Source organism: Protopterus annectens, chromosome 3.part0 (assembly GCF_019279795.1).
Source record: "Protopterus annectens isolate FY-2018-M chromosome 3.part0, PAN1.0, whole genome shotgun sequence".
NCBI classification, from domain to species: domain Eukaryota; kingdom Metazoa; phylum Chordata; order Ceratodontiformes; family Protopteridae; genus Protopterus; species Protopterus annectens.
Window position 1 is genome coordinate 1,869,503,142 of NC_056731.1, and position 22,364 is coordinate 1,869,525,505.

Genomic DNA, 22,364 nt, shown 5'->3' on the forward strand with positions numbered 1-22,364 from the left:
TGACCTAGGTTTCGTCTTGAACTTATACAGACTTCATCAGAACTAACACATCATACTGAAACCACTTCCCTTTATAACACTCCCAGGTTAATTGATTAATTACACTCCCACAAAATTAAAGACACATACCCATCAGACCACACATATACCTAAAAACATATATAAGCTAAAACCATGAATAAAAACATACTATAATATTACATAAAAATAAACATATAAAAATATGTAAGATAAAATCAGTACAAAATGAATAATAAAATAATTTGATTTGTTAATCCAACAATATAAGTTACAAAATGTCTAGATAAAAACAAATTTTATGGCAGAAATTTTAGCCCAGTATATATCTTAACTTTAGTAATGGGGCTAAACTAATATGGTCATTAATTCCAGGATAACTAGTGGCATTTAACCTTATTTGCCACTTAGTTTCACTAATATCTAAATGGACATCCAATATATGCCCTTGATTGTCCTTAATAACTTGCTGAATAATACAAAATTGGAATTTGTGACCTATATTTATCTTAATATGTCCAGCAAATGCTCCCCTATCCTTTCTCTAAGTGTATGACAGGTTTTTCCAGTATAAAACGCCAGACACTGATTGCACTTAGCTAAATACACCACATTTCTGCTATAGCAATCATAATGTCTATTAATAAATATAATTTCTTTCCCTAATTTAATCCTATTTCCTGATGTAAGAATATACTTGCATTTATTACATCTGCCACACTTAAAATTCCCAACCGGCCTACAAGACCTAGATGTCAATTTTAACTTACTGCCCTCTAATAGTTTTTTAAAAGATCTATCCTTTCTATATACATTAATATGAGAGGCCCTTAATTTACTATATACACTAGTATCTAATTTCAATAAATCCCAATTCCTCTGTATTATCCTCACCATAGATTCCGTGTCACAATTATATGTGGTTATAAAAAACAAACCTTCCTTAATTTTATTTTCCTTTTTCACTTCAAATTCAACCAACAACTCACCTATGTCTGTACCATTTTTTAATATGGGCTGATAAATCCCTTCCTTTCTTTTATCTATAATCTCTGCCTTAATAGCTTGTACCAGGGTCTCGGGGTAACCTCTTTTCAAAAACATTCCTGTGATAAAATCTAGTTCCTTTTCAAAATGTAAGTAGTTATTAACCATTCTGGCAGCCCTGACCATCTGCCCTTTAATTATAGCCCTTTTCTGGTGGTCAGGGTGCCAGTTCTGATATTCCAAATAAGAATTCGAAAAGGTAGGTTTTCTATAAATATTTGATATAAGACTCCTTTTATCATTATCAACTGTCAAATGGACATCTAAATAATTTATTTCAGTATAACTATAAACAAAGGTAAATTTTAAAAAATCGACTTAACTATTAATATATTCCAGGAATGCTTCCAACCTCTGAATGTCACCATCCCAAATTATAAAAATATCATCCAAAAATCGCATATATTTCTGGATGAATTTATTAAAATCACTTTGAAACACATATTCTTGTTCCCAATAGGGCATAACATAATTTGCATAAACGGGGGCACACGCTGCCCCCATTGCTACTCCAGTAGTCTGCTTATAGTAGCTGTCCTCAAAAAACAAAAAAAATTGTTGTTTAATACCATATCCATAAGGGATACAAAAACATTAAAAATCCATTTGGAATAATAAATGCTTGTTGTGGTCACCATCGTGCTGTAGTAAAGATTGCATTTAAAGGCGTAGCACTCCTAGATCCTGGAGGTGATATTTCTGGAGCAAGAATTATACCTGCTTAAGGGGCAGTGAAGTCACTATGGGAATTGAGAAAGTTGTCTGAGCTCTTAGAAATATTCAGCAATGCTACTTTTGAGTCAATTAATTTGATTACAATTGAAATGACTGACATGCACAGTGTGGTGCTGCAAAACAGAATAGCACTTGACTTCACCCTTGCTTCTAAGGAAGATATATGCACACTCATCAAGATAGAGTGCTGCTAATTTATTCCAGATAATGCAGGTGCCATTTGCAGTTACCTAGAAATTATATAGAAGGGGGGTCATGGCCAAGATGGTGAGCTTAACAGCACAGTTTTTTTTAGTTCTTCTTCATTTTAACATCTCTGACAGGATTTTTACTAAAAAAGCTGTAATAGAACATTTCAAAAGTTGATGTATTTATAGCTGAACAGCTGAAAGATTTACTACAAAAAATAACAAGTTTGAAACTTTTTTAATTTCTTTTTCCTGTCAAGAAAACCCAGTGTACAGGTAAGTAGTGTGAAAGCCCAGTGTACAGGTAAGTAATATGAAAAAAGACATACAGGCTGTACTAAGTAACATCAGTGACTTATCTGTAAAGATTTAAAAATTAGACAACTTCAAAGAGGAATGTAAAAAAACAAGTTGATCAAATCCCATAAACATATAAAAACAGCAGTCAGCAGACTGGTAAATCCTGTGGAACTTCACCAAAAATGATACGCTCATAAAACACAGGAAAACACATCAGGCTGGAAGAACCAACAAAGTTAAAAACATTATTGCTGTAATAAAAGTTATAACGTTTTTAACTTTGTTGACTTTTCCAGTCTGATGTGTTTTCCTGTGGTTTTTGGTTTTATGAGTCTTAAACAACAATCATCACAAATCTCGAGTACAGAAGAGACAATAACTGATTCTAATGGAAGATTACTTGAAAAATGAGAATAACCTGAATTTCTTCTGAAACAAAACAACTTATTCTGGGATAAAATAGAGGACTTAGAACAGATCTAGAGGGAATAACATCAGGATTTACGTGATTCCTGAAAAAGGAAGAGGGAAACAGCATGATTCAATTCTTTAATACCTGGCTGCTTAAAACTTTGAACCTGACTAAAGTTTTTCCTTTTGGAGTGAAAGGACACATAAATCACTTTCTAACTCATCTGTAAAAAAAAATATATATTCACCAAGGTCAGCGATAGTAAGATTTTTCTCAAGTCAAGATAAGGATTTAGTCTTAATAGCTGTATGGACTAATTATCCAGTTAAAGTTAAAAGAAATGCTATAAGATTTGAGAATGACTATTCTACATTAGTGATGTCTAAGAGAAAAGCATGTATGCCACTTGTTAAAAGCGGGTCAATATTAGATCACCGAGCACTTCAAAAAGTGAACAATGATTAATCGACCTTATGTAAGCGAAAGCTTACAATTTTGAACTGTCAGAACAGCAATTTTTTTCCTAGGGAAAAAAATCGCTGTTCCAACAACAACCAAAAACAAAAAACATACTTTAAACATTACATTAAGTGGGGGGCTTTGCCCCCCCCGATGTGGGTGTCTGTGCCCCCCACACCCCCCTACTTAAATATACCAATTCCGAGACCGCACTACAGTGCCGAAAATGGTAAAGTAATGAAGCGGCCAAGCGAATTCTTTCCCTGGGAAAGAATTTGCTTAGAAGCTGCTTCGATATTTTGCTGTTTCAGCCTTTTGAGTTCGACCAAGAGGCATTTGAAAGAATGCATCTTCGGTCTTCTAATTAGGAACCGTTAAAAGCGTAAAGAAAAAGAAATTGAAGCACAACTCTTGTTTCCAGCAAAAATAAAGATTCACCTTCCAGAAGGGAAGGCAATTTTTAACACCTTAGAAGATGCACTGGACTTTATACAGAAAAATAAAATCCTAGAAAAAAGAGAAGTGGGCTGGAATCTGTCCAGCTCTTGGAAAAGAAATGCAACAAAAAATGATTGGTTAAAAGACAAAAACAGTAAAACACTGAAGGATAAATGAAAATCAATGTATTTCACTTTATTTCACGGTTATGAATTCTTATTAATTTAAATAAGTGTTAGTGCTGCATATTATTGCATATTACTTTTTACAAGGTAAATCATTTCTTTCTTTCCCTACTTCAAATGGTTTCTAGTTCCTCTTTTAAAGTGTTAGAGTTTGATTCTTTTAGCTATACATGAAGTTAAAACCACTTATTTTCACTTAGATTTTAAAAGGTTAAACTATTCATGTTATTAAAAGTTAATTATTATGATGAAACTTATGTTAGGTGGCACACTTTCTGATATCTTGGCATAGCTGAGTAATGTAGTATAATAATTCCTATACTTATGTTAAAATATGTTCTTTTCTTTCTAATTCTAAATTACAGAAGGCAGAAAAAAGGCTGTCCATTATCACCTTTGCTTTTTGAATTAGCTATAGAACCCTTTGCTAATGGGTGTATATCACATGCTTGAAACACCAAAACATCGAACCACACATTGAACTCATAACCGCAAAAGCTGGAAACAGTGAAGCCATGGAACATCAAATTCTTTCCCAGAAAGAATTTGGTGGGCTGTTTCCATGGCTTCACTAGTTCCTCCACTGTGGTGCGATCTCGGAGTTGGTATATTTAAGTAGGGGGGTGTATGGGGGTGAAGCCCCCACATTAGACATTGTAGTGTTTGTGTGTTTTGTGTTTTTTGCTGGAACAGTGATTTTTTTTCCCAGATTTTGTTCTCGGATTTCTGCATTTTCAGTTTTCGCGGTTCTAAGTTCAATGTTGTGTTGTTCGATGTTGTGGTGTTTCGAGCATGTGATATAAACCCTTTGCTAATAGTATTAAATCCAATAAGAACATTAATGGTATCAACATAAAAGAAGATTTCAAACTAAAGAGTCAACTCTTTGCTGATATTTTACTAACAATAGGAAATATAGAAAATTCATTAGAACACATAATTAGTTCTATGAGTCGGTTTGAAGAAATCTCAAAGTTAAGATTTAATTGTAATAAAACAAGTAAATTATTAATAAAGAATAAACATTTATACAAACGTATTCTAACTTCAACTGGATTAGTAAATACCTTGGTATAACCATTGTGTCTAATAGTAAAGAAATGATTAAAACAAGCCTTCAGCAGGTTGTTGATACAATTTTAAGTTTAGTTACAAACTGGAACAAATTATTCTTTACCATGGAAGAGCGATTAATGCTTATTAAGATGGTAATTCTCCCTAAAATATTGTTTTTCTTACAATCTTTAGTACTGTCTCCACCAAAAAACTGACAATAAATAATATTCTACTTAAATGTTTTGGCATATTAATAAACCAAGAGTTTCCTTTGATTGGCACAGAAAAGGTTGGGATAATGGTGGAATAGGATTCCCTGATATTCAATTGTATGCTACTTCAACAATTGTAAAAGTTATAGTGTTGTGGATAGATTCATCTTATGATTCAAAATGGAGACAAATACGTCAAGAAATATTAGTAAATAATGTGTCTACCTCAGAAGACTGACTAACCAAAAGACTGAATCCCAAAAGACTGAAAATTCAAAATACTGAACAAATTTTTAATGCAGGGGGGCAAGCCCCCCCCCTGCAACCCTGATGTGGGGGGCTGTGCCCCCAACATACACACACACACATCCGCTGCTAACTATATATATACCAACTCCAAGATTGCACAACAGTGGAGAAGGGGCAAATTTCATCATTCAGAATTTTGAATTTTCAATATTTTGAAATTCAGTCTTATGTTTTTTCAGTCATCTGAAATAGACCCTAAATAATAAATATATTACAACTAGTCATAAGCAAATAGTACCTGTTTGTACTATTTGTTTATGACTTTTTTATCTGGTTATTAAAAGATTTTTGCTTAAATGGTATTATACCCTCTTCCGAAATTCCCTATTTAAATAACATCATTTCTTCATTCCAGAAATACACATATTCTAATAGGTTCATAGGTTCATAGTTTTATACTAGGCTATCTGCCCTAAGGCATTTATAAGCCTAGCCCAAAGTTTTGTGGCTTACGCCACCCCTTATATGAAAAAATACTGTGCCCATTAGTTCGTTGTGCCTCTGTCCAGCAGTGACACAGAGATGATTCCCGGGGTAAACCTACGATCTCCCATCCACAGGTCAAGATTTCTCTTGAACAGAGCCAGCGAGGTGCTCTGCCTCACATGGACCGGGATTTTATTCCACAGCATAGGGAGTCTCTGAATGATAAATCTATCCCTCCAGCACGTCCTATTTATATCCGTGCTAAGGTTTAAGACACTTGCTCTAGTGGTTTTGGTGGATTTGGATTTTTTGAGGTGGAGCATGTCCATTAATTCCGGGTTGGACATGGCCTTGTATGTCAGGCACATGTCACCTCTGAGCAGACGGTATGCGACTGAATAGAGCTGGAGTTTCTTCAATCTGACAGCATATGACAGATTTTGGAGTCCCTTTATCCTTTTGGTGAGGAACTTTTAGGGTCTCTCCAACTGCTGCAGATGTCGGGTGAGATACATCCCGAATGGGGCATTGTACTCGATCATTGGTCTGATAAGTGAAGAGTACAGGGGAACAATGACCTCACTAGATCTGGATGTGAATCCCTTCATGATCAGGTGGGCAATGTAGAAGGTCTTTCTAACCACTTTAGCAACGTGAGTGTCAAAAGAAAGGCCACTGTCAACCTGGGTCCCCAGGTCCCTGATAACCTCTTCTATGCTTAGTGGATTGCCACCTATATGGTAGCTTGGGGTTACCTTGTTTTTCCCGAAGGGTATGACTATACATTTTTTGGCGTTTAACTTCAGGCCATGGCTCTGGCACCAGCTATCTGTTTCCATGAGTCTCTTCTGAAGGATATCCATGTCCGATGCACTTTCCACTATAGCGCCCAGTTTGCAGTCGTCTGCAAACTTTGTCAGCCAAAGTCCTCCCATGTTGATCTGTACTTCTGAGAAGTAGATGCCGAACAATTGGGGGCCAAGGACTGAGCCCTGTGGGACACCACTTGTGACCGGCTTGGAGTCTGACATAGCGCCAGCAACTCTAACCCTGTGGGTTCTGTCCTTAAGCCAGTTTGCAACCCATCTTGTAACATATGGGTTTACATTTAAGCTGGTAAGTTTTTCTACAATACCCGAGTGGGGTATTGTGTCAAAAGCCTTTGCAAGGTCAAGGTAGGCTGTATGGACTGCCTTTCCTCATCAATGGCCTTGGTGACTGTTTCGAAGAAGTCGACCAAGTTCAAAAGGCATGGTCTGCCCTTGACGAAGCCAAACTGGGTCGGGTCCAATGTCTGCAAGTCCCCTATATCTTTGTTTATGAGCTCCATTATGATCCTCTCCATAGCTTTGCAGACTAGACTTGTTAAGCTTATGGGCGGTAATTACCAGGGTCCGTGAGGCACCGCCTTTGTGGAGTGGGACCACAGTTGCCGTCGCCACTCCTTGGGCACGTATCCTGTGGTAAGGCTGAGATTAAACAGCTGCCTTATGTGCGGGTTTAATTCCTCATTTAGCTCGTGTAGCACACAGCCGGGGACACCATCCGGTCCCATTGATGCTGTTTTTAGCTTTAGAGAAAGCAGCTTTCACCTGCGCATTTGAGATGTCTGGGAGGCTACACTCCGCTGGGATAGTTATCTCTCCTTTAGGGGGGGAGAGGGGGGTGAAGTTTGAACTGAACCTGTCTGCCAGTATGTTGGCAATGTCTGTGGGTTCGGTGATTTTTGTATAATTTTGGACTAATTCTGAGCATATCTGGGAGTTTCCACCCAGGTTCCTAACATAGCTGAAAAAGGCCTTATGATTGTCCTTTGAATCCATGGCAATTTTTCTCTCAAAACTGGCCTTAGTTGATTTTATGAGTGCTCATATTTTTTTACTAATAATGATCAGGGGTGACTTCCCTTTTATGGATTTAGTTCTATCATGTAATAGCTTTCTCCTCTTATTGCAAAGTTTGTTAATGGCTGGGGTCCACCAGACTGGACGTTTGCCCTTTGTGGAAAGAGTCTTGGTTTTATTTGGGATTGCCTGATCCATGCAGTCCTGGAGGTGTTCATAGAAGGCATTTGTAAGGGCTTCGCAGCTTGGGTTGTGGTTTCCACTGGCTCAGGGGCCTTGAAGGATACCACACCAGTCTTGAGTAGTGTGAAGTTTGCTTTAGAGAAGTTCTTCACTGTGGTCTTTTTTGTTTGGGGTGGGGGCGGGATGTGGATTTCCAGTGAGATTAGTTTATGATCAGATCTCACCAATGAGGGATATACTTCCGGTGTGGAGCATTTTGTCCCCATGTTTGTGATAATGAGATCTAGTATATTTTCTCCTCTCGTGGGAACAGTGACTAGCTGTTCCATGGCATTTGAATTTATGAACTCCAGGAACCATTGGGCTAGAAAGTTAGGGCTTTAGTAATGTTCCCAGTCTATATTCAGGTAGTTGAAGTCACCCAATATGATGGTGTTTGGAGATACATTTATACCCTCCAGTGTCTTCAGGAAGGCTGTGTGGGGGTCCTGAGTTTGAGAGGGTGGCCTGTAGCATGCTACAATTTGTAGAGCAGTTTTGCCTATGGTTAGTTGCACCTGGATGGTTTTCAAAGCTTCGTGCATTGCCACCAACCTGGAGGTGTGGGTATCCTTTATGAATATGGATACACCTCCTCCTTTTGTGGTGTAGTCCGGGTTTTGGGGCCGGAACGCATGATATGAGGTAAAACCTAATAGTGCCGGGGTGCTCTCAGGAGCCTTGAACCAGGTTTCAGTTACAACACAGACATCAATGTTCTCCATACTGAGTAGGGCCTCAAGTGCGTGCATTTTGAGATTTAGACTTCTGGCATTGAGCAGCATTACCCTCAGTTTCTTCCCATTTTTTTTTTCTAGGGTGGTAGGTTTAGAATTTGAGCCTTGCCTAAAAAAGGCACTATGGGGGTGGCAAGAGCCTTAGCCAATATCCGGAATCCCAGGGGTGACAGGTGCAAGCCGTCCCTTGCGAAGCAGCATGGCTTGACAAGCATGTCATCCCAGGCAGACAGACACTGGATCCCCTTTGAATGACACCAGACATTAAGCCAATTGTTAAAGCTGATTATCTTGTCTCTATATTGTGACATCATTCTTGGTGAAGGAAGGATACTGCTCAGGGTCAGGGTCATACCTGCCTGGGCTACATAATCAGAGAGCTCCTCTATGTCTCTTTTCATGTAGTCCAGGGAGGCACGTCTCAGGTCGTTCACACCAGCATGGACAATGACTGTGTCATATTTGTACTTGCCGTGGAGTGTCCCGAGTGCTTGTGTTATGTTGTGGATTCTAGTGCCCAATAGGCAGCTTACTGTGACCCTCTCCTTGTTCAGCCTGGTGAGTGGGACGTCAGTGTGTCTGACTATGGAGTCACCTATGACAAGTATGTTTGGTGTTGTATTTGGCCTTAAGGGCTGTGACTGCTTTGCACACTGATTTTGTGGTTTATGTGTTGCTTGTGGGGTGTCTTGAGGTAGCAGTTGTTTGGGTGTCTGCTTTGGAGGCCTCTGCTGTTTAGGTAAATTTTACTCAGAGCCTCGAGTATGTCTTTGTGTGTTTATGTATTTGATTCAGTGGTGTGGTAGCATTATGTGAGGCTGGTTTTGTGGTGTGTGTAGTTGCCTTCTCCTCCTGTCTGGTCTTGCCAGTCTTGAGTTGAGAGAGCTCAGCCTCCAGTTTGGCTAAATAGCTGCATCTCTCGCAAGTATTTGTGTTATGTGGGAGGAGGAGAGGGTTGTCTGTGTACATGAGGCAATTGTAACATTGCCTCAGTATTCCCAGATTCACCAACTGGGCAGGAGAGGATGCCAGCATCTGGCCCTTCGACATGCTAGAAAAATTAAGAAGTTAGGTATGAGACTGAATAAGAGAGGACTTAGTAAGGAAGTGGGTACTCCTGGGGGGTTTCGCAAGTGAGGGACTTTGTATAATATAGAAGTGACAAGTGCTGAGAAAAAAAAAAAAACTTTTAGGAACAAGTGCTGCGCTTTTTAGTCAAGGGATATACTGTTTAGGTTACTAGTAGAGCAGTTCTAAGGGAAAAAATGAAGAACAGACTTTATGGAGCCAGAAAAAGTTTAACCTTGTTAAACCGGCACTGCCCGATGCTGCTCTAGTGGCAACTCCGCGCTAAATCGTGCTTTATAGCAGGGGGCTGGAAAAGGCAGGAAATGACCCAAAATGGCCACTGAACTACAAGTTACTGTCTTAAACCACTCCTCTGAGGACAAACAGGCAGCTCAGTACTCCCCACTCCCACTGGTGAGTAAAGAAACGTCCCCCTGACCAAACAAAGAAAATGGAGAAGTACAGGAACCAAGACAAAGCCCAGGGATCAGCAAAATCTGATCACTGGAACAAACTAGCCAGGAAAGTTAGGAGAACAAGAATATTTTTGGTTTTTTCAAGTTTTTTCACAGACAGAACAGAAAACACAATAAATGCTTTGCTTTTCGATTAAATGCTATCAAAAGCTAGTACACTTGAGTGTATTAGCCTGTAGTTTAACTTTTAAGCAAACTTAAACTAAGAAGTGCAACCAACAGTTAAAGCTTATAAAAACAGGAAAAACAGGTAATACCACTATAAAATAGACAGAAACAGTCGTCGAATAACACAAATGGTCGAAAATGCAAGAAAAAACTTAAAATCTGGAAAGTTGCTTTTTCTGTCCTCTGCTGCTCTAGGAACTCTGCTGGATACCACGAGGAGCTGTGCTGAGTTCTCTACAGCCAGAAAAGCCTGCCAAAGCGTGCTTTATAGCAGGGGTCTGGAAAAGGCAGGAAATGACCCAAAATGGCCACTGAACTACAAGTTACTGTCTTAAACCACTCCTCTGAGGACAAACAGGCAGCTCAGTACTCCCCACTCCCACTGGTGAGTAAAGAAACTTCCCCCTGACCAAACAAAAAAATGGAGAAGTACAGGAACCAAGACAAAGCCCAGGGATCAGCAAAATCTAATCACTGGAACAAACTAGCCAGGAAAGTTAGGAGAACAAGAATATTTTTTTGTTTTTTTTTTTCAAGTTTTTTTTCACAGACAGAACAGAAAACACAATAAATGATTTGCTTTTCGATTAAATGCTATCAAAAGCTAGTACACTTGAGTGTATTACTTAATATTTTCTATGTTTCCAATTGCATATACAAATGGCTGCTTAGAAACTCATAACTTCAGAAAATGCTAGTGTTAAAACAACAAAGTAATTTACTTTATTGGCATCAGTTTTTAAATGGTACTGATGTATATAATATATATATATATATATATATATATATATATATATATGGATTCACTTTATAATCTTGAAATACTGAAATAGCTAATTTCAGTATTAAGAGATTATAAAGTCGAAACATCCAAACACCGAAAATCACAATCACAAAACACAAAATCTCAACCATTAAACCACACACACAAACACAACTACACCTACCTCTGCACAGCAACACAAACACACACTATAAGAAGGGGGGCTGCGCCACCCCCCACTTATGTATACTAACACCGAGGTCGCACTAAACACCAACGCACACAAAACTCACCAACGTACATTCCACACCCCCCTTGCACAAACACACTTTACACAGATACAAACACTATTACTCTCAACACTGACACACTCACACTCTCACCTGTGTACTCTAACCAACACCTAACACTCCCTGACACACTCACAAACAGACAAGCATTCCCCAAAAACCCTTAAAAAACACACCTAATGAGCTGTCGGTACCGCGGATTCGACACTTCCGGGTTAGATATTCTACAGTTTCGTGCATCTGCAGATTCAACACTTTGGTCTTGAGATACTGAAATTTGACATTTCAGTATTTCGAGATTCCAAAGTGAATATATATATATATATATATATATATATATATATATATATATATATATATATATATATATATATATATATATATATACTGTTGAAAGTTTATGGTCCAAATACAGTCAAGATTTTGGGAACACAGAGATAAATAAGAAATTTAACCTAGATAAGAAATTGTTCCCCAGATTATTGGAATTTGTAATAAATATCAATAATAATGCAATGAAATATATTTGTCACAAATGTATAACATTCTTAAGTTAGATTTCACATATTTAGACAATTTCTATTGGAACTACTGCTCAAAAATTAACAATGAAGACTTCTCTAAAGAATACAATAAATTAATATTAAAATCTGCACATAAAACTACATCTTCATTACATTGGAACATTTTCACTTGGAAATTTTTACGCAGAGCTTTTGTCACTATTAACAAAATTGCAGTTATGTATAAATCAAATAGAATTAAATGCTGGAGATGTGATCCTGAAATAGCTGATTGGAAACATACGGTATGAATGTGAAGTCATCTCCCCTTTTTGGAAATAAATTAATACCTTTATTCAAGCTCTGTGATCAGATAGATGTAATGCTTCTAAATCTTCTTTTGTATTTGATGCTCCAATTCCTGAGATAATGTCAAAAACCCAAGTTTCTATTCTTTGCTCTATTCTTGCTGTAGCCGGAAATGTAATTACTAAAAATTGGAAAAGTAGTTACCCCCTCTAGTGCTGAATTTATTAGTTTGCCAAAAATTGTATTATTGAATTGCATACTATAAAGATGAGAACTTCTAATATTAAACATTCCTATAGATCTTGGCTTAAAGACTTGCTTAAAAAATATTAATTATTGTTGATGTATAACTTTGATGTATTGATCAGCTGTGGGCCTGTGTAAATAGTTGTTTGTTTTATAATTGATTTGTTTATGTATTGTTTTAAAACCAAATTAAAAAAATTTAAAAAAAAGGAAATTATACAGAAGATTGTCAAATTGTCATGCTTGCGAGGCAGACAGTTTTCAGTGGGCATGGTTAACCAACTTGTTCTCTTTGGGAGTAGGTATTTTGAAATCTATTATATTAATCACAATCATCATATTGCTTTTAGGAATCTTTCTATTTATGTGCAAAATGTTGACTATAGAACTTTTAGAATTCAGAAAAAGCATGAAATTGCAAAATGTTCATATTAAAATTAGTGCAGAATCATTGCCACTGACAGTGGTAGTAAAGGGTTATAGTAAAGAAAACAAAGTATTGCAACATTTTAGCAAATTGTACGAAGACCTTTTTGAGCGGGAATATGTAACTGAAAAAATATTTGAACTATTTTTATTTCATTAAGACATGTACATGTTTTTATTACTAACAAAACTATATTTGCAAAAGGATTGTACAAGCATTGTACATCTCAGGGGAAGAAAGAAACTGCATGGGAAGAGTGTTTGATAGCAAGCGAAAAAGTGTCCACCCATTTGAAAACTTGCTGCCGTTGTCCAATCGTAAAGAAATATATGATCTGAGTGATGCTTCATGGCATCAGATGGGGAATGTGAACAGAGACGTGTAATAAAAAGAATGATATTCAACGACTATTTTATTTTAAAGCTCACTTCATTTCAAGATGGATTTCTGTTAGTTTCAGTCTGATTTTGATGATTTATTTACTGCCAGCAAGAAAAGTGCCAACATGGCTAAGTGTAGAAAGTTCTGTTATGGAATTCAGAACTTGTGCTTCATATGGAAAGCTGCAGATGGAGATACAGTAGAGCCTTAGCAAGCACAAATAATGCAAGAATAGTAACAATATAGCTGATTTGAGTCAAAAATAATATAAAAGAATTAAGCTTTTTTGTACTTGGGAGACAGGACCTTGATCATCTAGTCTCCCCCCTGTGTGTTCTGTGCAATAAAGAACGCTATTCTTCTGTGTTGTCTGAAGCTATTTTGATACCTTCACACAGCCAAAATAGTAATTTCTAAACTTAAGTTACTGGAATTTATTCCAAAACAGTTATATTTGATATGGGGCTGCCCCAAGCAATGTGCTGCAACTATAACGACTGCAGTTCAAACAAAGCTTTTGCGCTTCCTTGCTTGATATATTCAAATAAGAAAGCATGCAAGCCTTCATAGGCATTTCATATTTGCTGTCCCAAAAGAAGCAGATAAATTGCTACCACAAACTCTGAAAAAGTAAGAACCAGATGTCTATGCAGTTAAAATGTTATGTGTCTTGTTTTGAATTTCACCCCCCAGATGACATATATTTACACCCCACCTAGAACCCTAACACTTATAAGTAGAAAATTGTTAGTATGTGATGCTTTTTTGGTGTGGAATTATATTAGAAATGGATAATTTCTTATTTAACAATGGTACTCATACATACTATATTCCACTTGTGATTTAGTAAAGCCTTGCTGAGTTTAATTCTGGTGACTGCCATAAAAAGCAATGGTACTCATACATACTATATCCCACTTGTGATTTAGTAAAGCCTTGCTGAGTTTAATTATGGTGACTGCCATAAAAAGCAATGGTACTCATACATACTATATCCCACTTGTGATTTAGTAAAGCCTTGCTGAGTTTAATTGTGGTGACTGCCGTAAAAAGCAATGGTACTCATACATACTATATCCCACTTGTGATTTAGTAAAGCCTTGCTGAGTTTAATTATGGTGACTGCCGTAAAAAGCAATGGTACTCATACATACTATATCCCACTTGTGATTTAGTAAAGCCTTGGTGAGTTTAATTGTGGTGACTGCCGTAAAAAGCAATGGTACTCATACATACTATATCCCACTTGTGATTTAGTAAAGCCTTGCTGAGTTTAATTATGGTGACTGCCATAAAAAGCAATGGTACTCATACATACTATATCCCACTTGTGATTTAGTAAAGCCTTGCTCAGTTTAATTATGGTGACTGCCATAAAAAGCAATGACTAGATAATGGAAATGAAAGTCTATATCAACCATACTAGAAGTAGATAATATAGTGGCATAGATAAAAGAACAGGAAGTGGGATCTTTAGAAAAGAGTTGGAGCAAATTACATAGAAAAAAATGGGAATTGTGAGAAAAATGTATTTTGGAGGAGTGATGTTTTAGGAAAGGCATGAATCGAATGAGCTATGTAATGTTTGATTTACATACAGATTATATGTGATTTATAATGTCTGCAACTGAAAATATTTCAGTGTAGTTTGTTTTCATTTATATAAATGTATGATTGGCTGTGTCATAAGTGATAATTAAGTAAAAATGTTTCTTGTTTAAAAATAGCTGACTGTTGCTTCATCCCCAGGAGTATCATCTGTAATGTTCGTCACCAGTATGTACTACCTGAAATGTTATGCTCTAAACTGTATAATTTGTAAATATTGTATCTGATCTAAAACCTATTGTAACCTTGTTTCTGGAGCTTTTCTCCCCAGGACTCCATTGAAAACAGGTTCATCTTGGCCCAATGGACTATCCTGGTAAACCAACTGCAAATAAAAAAATAAAAAAATTTACCTTTTTTTCATCCTTTGAAGCATCTCACTCAGATGGTCTTCTTAATGATATCTCATAGGTTCATAGGTTGGTACTAGGCTATCGGCCCTAGGGCCTATGCAAGCCTAGCCATAACAATTCCCTGGATATTTCTTCCCACAATATTTACTTCTCTGGGCCCCTTTCTAGCAGGGCGACTGACATGATCCCCGGGGTGAATTTCCTATCTCCCATCCAATCATCAAGGTTCCTTTTGAAGAGGGCCAATGAGGCGCTCTGCTTGACATGTATGGGCAGTCTGTTCCAGAGTATGGGGAGTCTCTGGGTCAGGAACCTATCCCTCCAGCATGTTTTATTCATTGTGTTGACAAGGTTTAATCCCTGGAGTGTGTGACTCTGTGGGATTGGGATTTCTTTAAGTGTAGCATGTCCAAAAGCTCTGGGTTTGACATGGCCTTGTATGCTAAGCAGAGACTGCCTCTGAGTAGACTATGTGCGACAGAGTATAGCTGGAGTTTTTTTAGACGGTCAGCATAAGGCATCTGATTTAGGCATGTGATTCTTTTAGTGAGATACTTCTGCAGCCTTTCCAGTTGTTGCAGATGTCTTGAGAGGTACATACCAAATGGGGTGTTGTATTCTATAATGGATCTAATGAGGGATGAGTACAGTGGGACAATGACCTCCTTTTTTCTGGATGAAAATCCCTTAGTGATGAGGTGTGCCACATAGAAGGATTTCCTGACTGTTGTGGTGATGTGGTTATCGAAGGTGAGATCACTGCCCACCTGTGTCCCTAAGTCTCTCATCACACTTTCAGTGTTTTGTGTACTGCCACCTATGTGGTAATTCACGGGTACGTGTTTTTCCCCAAAGGGGATAACGGTGCATTTCTTGGCATTGAGCTTGAGCCCATGGCTCTGGCACCAAGCATCTGTTTCTGTAAGGCCCTTTTTTAGAATATCCACATCATTTGGGGATTCAATAATGGCTCCCAGTTTGCAATCATCTGTGAACTTTGTTAACCAGAGTCCCTTAGTATTGGCCTGTACTTCAGAGAAGTAGATGCCAAACAAGAGCGGTCCCAGGACTGAACCCTGAGGTACTCCACTTGTCACTTTGTCTGGAGCTGGATTTGGAGTCGGCTACTTTTACAGTGTGGGTTCTGTCAGTAAGCCAGTTAGCAACCCAATGAGTGACATAGGGATAAAGCCACCCGTGCAGGGGGCACCTTTTTGAATGCTATTGGATCAGTGACTTATGTACTGAGGAGAACAGTTTCATGTTTTAAAGGGTTGGGTAGCTGCTTTCTGTAGGAGTGAAGGTCAAGAAGACACAGAAAAAGCATTGCATGTCAAGGGAAAGACTGCAGCTTCCATGCCATATGTTGCTTCAAAGTCTGTACATTCGGTACCTCACTCAGATTTCCTTTCCAGCGTGTAGTGATGTCACCCTTTTCTGTATGTTCCACTTCATTCAGTGTCCAGCTGACCTTGTTGCCTGTAGACCCCTTCCCATTGCACTGATTGTATTGCTATCTCGTCATATTGTTTAGCACAAGATCTCTGATATGTACAGTTACAACTGTATTCTCCTGCTCTTCCAGACTGTTGCCTAAGTGCTGTCTGAGTTGTGAATATGGAGTTCATCATCTCTCGCCATACTTATTCATGCATTCTGTTACTGCTGTGCAGTCGTACTTCCTTTTACTTTCTCTGCATACTACACCCATACTGCCACTGGTTACTGTAAGACAACATGAGTATCATTTGCATCAAGTAAAGGCTACTACAGTTTCCCCAAATCACACTTACTGAGCATATGGTCCATGTTCGATTCCCTGCAGATGATAAAGATAGCAACTTTAGGTTTACTTTGGGCAGTGTGGAAATACTAAGGCATCCTCTGATTCATTCTTTTGTCTTTATGCAGTGATATTGTGATTTATTAATAATGATAGTTTCTGAATTGCATTATCTTTCTTTGGCGGTAAGAAACGCTAAGGGACAGTAAGTGCAGAATTGGTTCTACATTCATATGCCTTGAACCTGTCTATTCTGTCTGCCTGTATGGGTTTGTGACACTAAGGACAATTTGGGTCAGGGATTACACCTTAACAGTTGGCTCAATGCACTACTCTGAATGTCTGAATTCTGGCCCACTAAATAAACAATTCCTACACTGCAACATAAATAAATACCAAACCCATAATGGTTGGGCAAACAAGTTGCTCATCAGCCCAGAAATACTTCTCACCTAAGCTGCTAACACTACAATCAGCAGTTAAGAAAACAAACAAACAAAAAAAAACGATAAGACACTTTGTTTTGTAGAGAGTTTCATACCCACCCACAAGTAGTGCTGCCTTGAAAAGTGAGTACATTTTGTCGAGGTTTGCTTTTTTCTGGTCAGTTAGTTTCATTAAAGACACCTTGTAAGATAAGCAGGGAAAAAAGCAATAGATATGCAAGTGTAATTGTTTTGCTTGATTTCTTTTCTACTAGTCTGCCATTTGCAATGAAATATTAAACAAGCACTTTATTTTACATATAAATGCTGACTCAAGACAGAATTTGAAAGCATATATGTTTAGGAACTTTTTAGTCAAAGCACTATGTTTCTTCACTCATTCAGTTCAGCTGCATGATAACAAAGAGCCTTTGAGGTGTTGGACAAGGACTTATTCTTGAAATATTACTTCTGAAAATGCCATGAAAAATGTCATAGGTTTATTTTTATTTTGTGTATCAAAAGCTGGTTAAAAAACTCACAACTAATACTTAGCCCCAAAAAGACTCAACTTATTTTTTACCACACTGCCAAAACTATTGACTCGTCTGCTCTTTTCTCAATCATTTCTGCCAATAACACACAAATCTCCCCAGTATCACAAGCCATAACACCAATATCTCCCCAGTATCACAAGCTATAACACCAATATCTCCCCAGTATCACAAGTTATAACACCAATATCTCCCCAGTATCACAAGCTGTAACACCAATATCTCCCCAGTATCACAAGCTGTAACACCAATATCTCCCCAGTATCACAAGCTGTAACACCAATATCTCCCCAGTATCACAAGCTGTAACACCAATATCTCCCCAGTATCACAAGCTATAACACCAATATCTCCCCAGTATCACAAGCCGTAACACCAATATCTCCCCAGTATCACAAGCCGTAACACCAATATCTCCCCAGTATCACAAGTTGTAACACCAATATCTCCACAGTATCACAAGCTGTAACACCAATATCTCCACAGTATCACAAGCTGTAACACCAATATCTCCACGGTATCACAAGCTGTAACACCAATATCTCCCCGGTATCACAAGCTATAACACCAATATCTCCCCGGTATCACAAGCTATAACACCAATATCTCCCCGGTATCACAAGCTATAACACCAATATCTCCCCGGTATCACAAGCTATAACACCAATATCTCCCCAGTACCACAAGCCATAACACCAATATCTCCCCAGTATCACAAGCCATAACACCAATATCTCCCCAGTATCACAAGCCATAACACCAATATCTCCCCAGTATCACAAGCTAAACGTCTTGGCGTAATACTTGACAAAATCCTAAAGTTTGACAAACATATAGCGCAAACCATATCCAAAGTCCATAAAAATACTTGAGACCCTATACCGCTGCAAAAACTATCTAACCAAAAACACCAAAATTACTATATATAGAACTCACCTTCTCTACATTGCTTTATGCATCCCCGTTATTAACAAACCTTAACAAGACAGACCTACACAAATTGTCCACGTGCTATAATAAAATAGATAGATTTGCAACCAACTCTAATTTACGCTCCTACCACTGCCACTCACTAAAACAATTAGGTTGTCTAGAACTCACCAACTTACTGAACTGTAACCAACTGACCATGGCTCATTACTTGCTTACCACCCAAACAAGATTCCTGATCTCTCAGGCTTACTCAACTTTCGCAATTCTGCTCACCAACTAAGATCCGCAAACAAAGCCCTTCTTGAAGTAGCTAAGTGTAGATATAGTGCTGGTGAATCCCTCTATTCCTACACAGTTGCTAAAATCTGGAATTCTCTTCCACCAGATATCAGATTGCAAAATAGCAGTCCCATCTTTAAAACCCAATTAAAAGCTCACCTCAGTCTCATCTGGCAATGTACCTGTACTGACTGTGGCTAGCCCTACTACCACCATTCAGATAAATCTTCCTCTGGCACTACTCAAAGGTCAAACACATAGAAAAAAAAAAGGTACTATAACAAATTGTATTTTTAAATGTATGTATATAACTGTATATATTACTGCACTTTCTTACTCAAATACATTATATTTTCTGTTTTACTACTGTACACTATATATTGTGTACTTCTGTAACTTCTCATCATACTGTGCTATGATATACTATTGTTTGATCTATTAATTTGTACTCGTCTCTGACTTTTGTATTTTTATCATATATGTGGAGCTTTTGTATTTTTTATGATTGTCATGTATGTGGAGCTTTTCTCCCCGGATCTGCTGAAAACGGGCACCTGATTGCCCAGTCAGATCAACCTAGTAATCAGATATAAAATAAATAAATACATTTTGTTTTACAGAAACTTGCATGTGATGCAGAAGTTTGACAAGAAACAAAATGGAAGAAACACTGGAAAAAAAAGTTCTTCAAGCTTCACAGATAACCTTATTCTGAGGCTTTACAAGGAAAGGTTTTTAAAAAATGCACATGTTGTTGTAACTATTACCATAGTTTATTTATGTACAAAATAATTCCCATTAAATCAAATGCACTATGTGTATACATGTTTGTGACATATAATAGGGATATACAGGAACAGCAAGTAATAAAACTCAGAAACACAGGGAAATGGTATAATTAACTATATATAACATATATGTATTATAGCTCATCCAGCTGTAAAACAAGCCTGTGTATGCAGTTTGTCATTAGTCAGATCTCTTTCCACCGGACATGAGCAGGGTTAATATCACCTAATTTGCAGATTTAACTTTCACATAATAACAAAGACCTTTGATATATCAGGAAAGGGAAATGATTAGTAAATAATTCCTTCAGGTTCTAAAAGTAGGTATCTTTTCAGTCGAGGTGGGAGGGGCAGGATTGGAAACATTTTGTGGCATCTTTTCCAGAAAGTTGCTCGGATGGTGCATCTAGCCAGGTGCATTAGAGTACGTGGGGTGTTACTGCACACTTCAAACAAGGAATCATAAAAAGCCTGATGTTGCTGTAAAAAAAAAAGCATGAATATGTTACATTAAAGTTTTTCCACAGTACCATATGATGTCCATAGTTTAATCTACTTCAGTATTACATATGTCATAACAAACCCATAGATAATAAGCATGTAATTTACAGTGATATTACTAATATGTCTTTCAGAAATCACAAAATGTAAGATTTAATAGTCCCAGAACTACACTTCCTGTACTGAGAGTTGTTGTCAAGTTTTATTCCGATAAGAAACCTATTACTAGTCTCACAAGGCTTAGTGTTGGGACCCCTTCTGTTTGTATATTCTTCTCTGAGGTGAAGACCAATGTTTTGGGCCTCTGGCTCACCAATTTCACCAACAACTATAAGCTGGGAGCAATCACTGAATCCCCAAATTATGCTGACATCCTACAAACAGGCCTAAAAATTACAAACAACTGGTACCAAAACCATGGTCTGAGACTAAACGCTAAAAAATGCGTAATCATACCTTCGGTAAATCAGGTGTCCCTGCAAATTATAATACTGATAGCACACCCTTCACTAATCAGGTATCCCTGCAAATTATAATATTGATAGCACACTCCTAAAAGTAGACTCAGTGGTAAGGGACCTAGGAACACTGATAGATAGTAACCTAAACTTTGACCACCAGGTAACTGTAGTTGGAAATCCTTCTGTGTGGCTAAACATATAAGTAAAGGCATGGCATAAAGAGCCATAGTGCCATTGTACTCATCCTTCATCAGGCCCATAATCCAGTGCAGTGCTTTCTTCGGTATGTACCTGTCCAGGCACTTACACTAACTGGAACGGTCTCTGAGGTTTCTCACAAAAAAAAAAAAAAATTACAAAGTGTAACATACGCCTTCTGCAGGCCGACTAAAAGCCCTATCCCTTTACTCTTTCTCATACTGTTTATTAAGAGATGACATATGCCTGACTTAAAAGGCATTCTCTGATCCAGCATTGATAAAAGTGTTACATATTCACAAGAATAATTATACGAGGGTTAGGTCTTTCATGGACCTGAACCTTATTTGTGACTCTTAACAGAACTTGCTGAAGAGACAGATTTGTATCCCAAATGTTACCTCGTCTGTGGAATAAACTTCCCAGCTTCATAAAACAAAAGTCTGCCCCTTACTCTGTTCAAAAAGTATTTGGATATATGGATGGGGAACTGTAAATTGGCTCCAAAACCCAAAGCCCCACTACCCTGATACTACCCCAGCCCATATCTAAGGAATTAAGATATAATACTGTCAAATCATGGGTATTATTGGCTAGGCTTGTAAAAACTCATGTACTATTAGCCCAGTAATCACCTATGAACCTATGATTCTTCCATTTTCTATATACATCATGTGACTAAACATGGATGCCAGACATCTTTGAAAAAAGTAACTGTGCTAGTGAATTTCTCATTTAACAAATTAATAAAATAACACCATGTGATACACACAACAAACTAAGACTTGCCAAAAGTCTAATTTTTTGTTCTCTGCTGTGCAGGTATTTTATAATGTGTTTGCAACTAGTCCGATCCAAGGAGCCTGAAAAAGATCTTTTCTGCAGTGCCCATATCTTAACTGCGGCATGATCAGAATTTGTGAGAAATTCAGAAGAGATCATAACCCCACCCCACTGATGGGCTTTTTTCACTGAGGTTTAATGTATTAATTGAAAAAAGTTAGTGTAATCTGGGATTGGGGTATTAGAAAGCCACCATGGTGAATGGGATTATGGGATTGCTCCAGTTAGGAAGAAGGATATTTAAGGTGGTGTTGTACAGAGCTGCACTCTGAATAACATACAATGGAGCTGTAGTAGGTAGTTTCCCAACATACTGCAGAGATAAAATAAATACCATAAGGTGGCTCTTCCTAGCCATTGAGCAAAGAGATTATACTGTTTGCTACTTTTTAAAACTCTTAGATAATTTTCAAAGTTAC

The 22,364-nt window shown here is 37.7% G+C and overlaps 1 protein-coding gene across 2 annotated transcripts in view; it reads right to left on the reverse strand.

Moving 5' to 3' along the window:
- Positions 1-19,928: 19,928 nt before the first annotated feature.
- The window catches only part of ASB4 (ankyrin repeat and SOCS box containing 4), a 209,524-nt gene continuing 207,088 nt past the window's right edge, over positions 19,929-22,364 (reverse strand). Inside the window, exon 5 of one of the 2 annotated variants that reach the window (XM_044065934.1) lies at positions 19,929-20,422. In XM_044065934.1, the coding sequence (XP_043921869.1) occupies positions 20,234-20,422 (189 nt within the window). In that variant the 3' untranslated portion in view covers positions 19,929-20,233. The remainder of the gene's footprint in view (positions 20,423-22,364) is intronic. The other variant, XM_044065935.1, reaches the window with a different exon arrangement.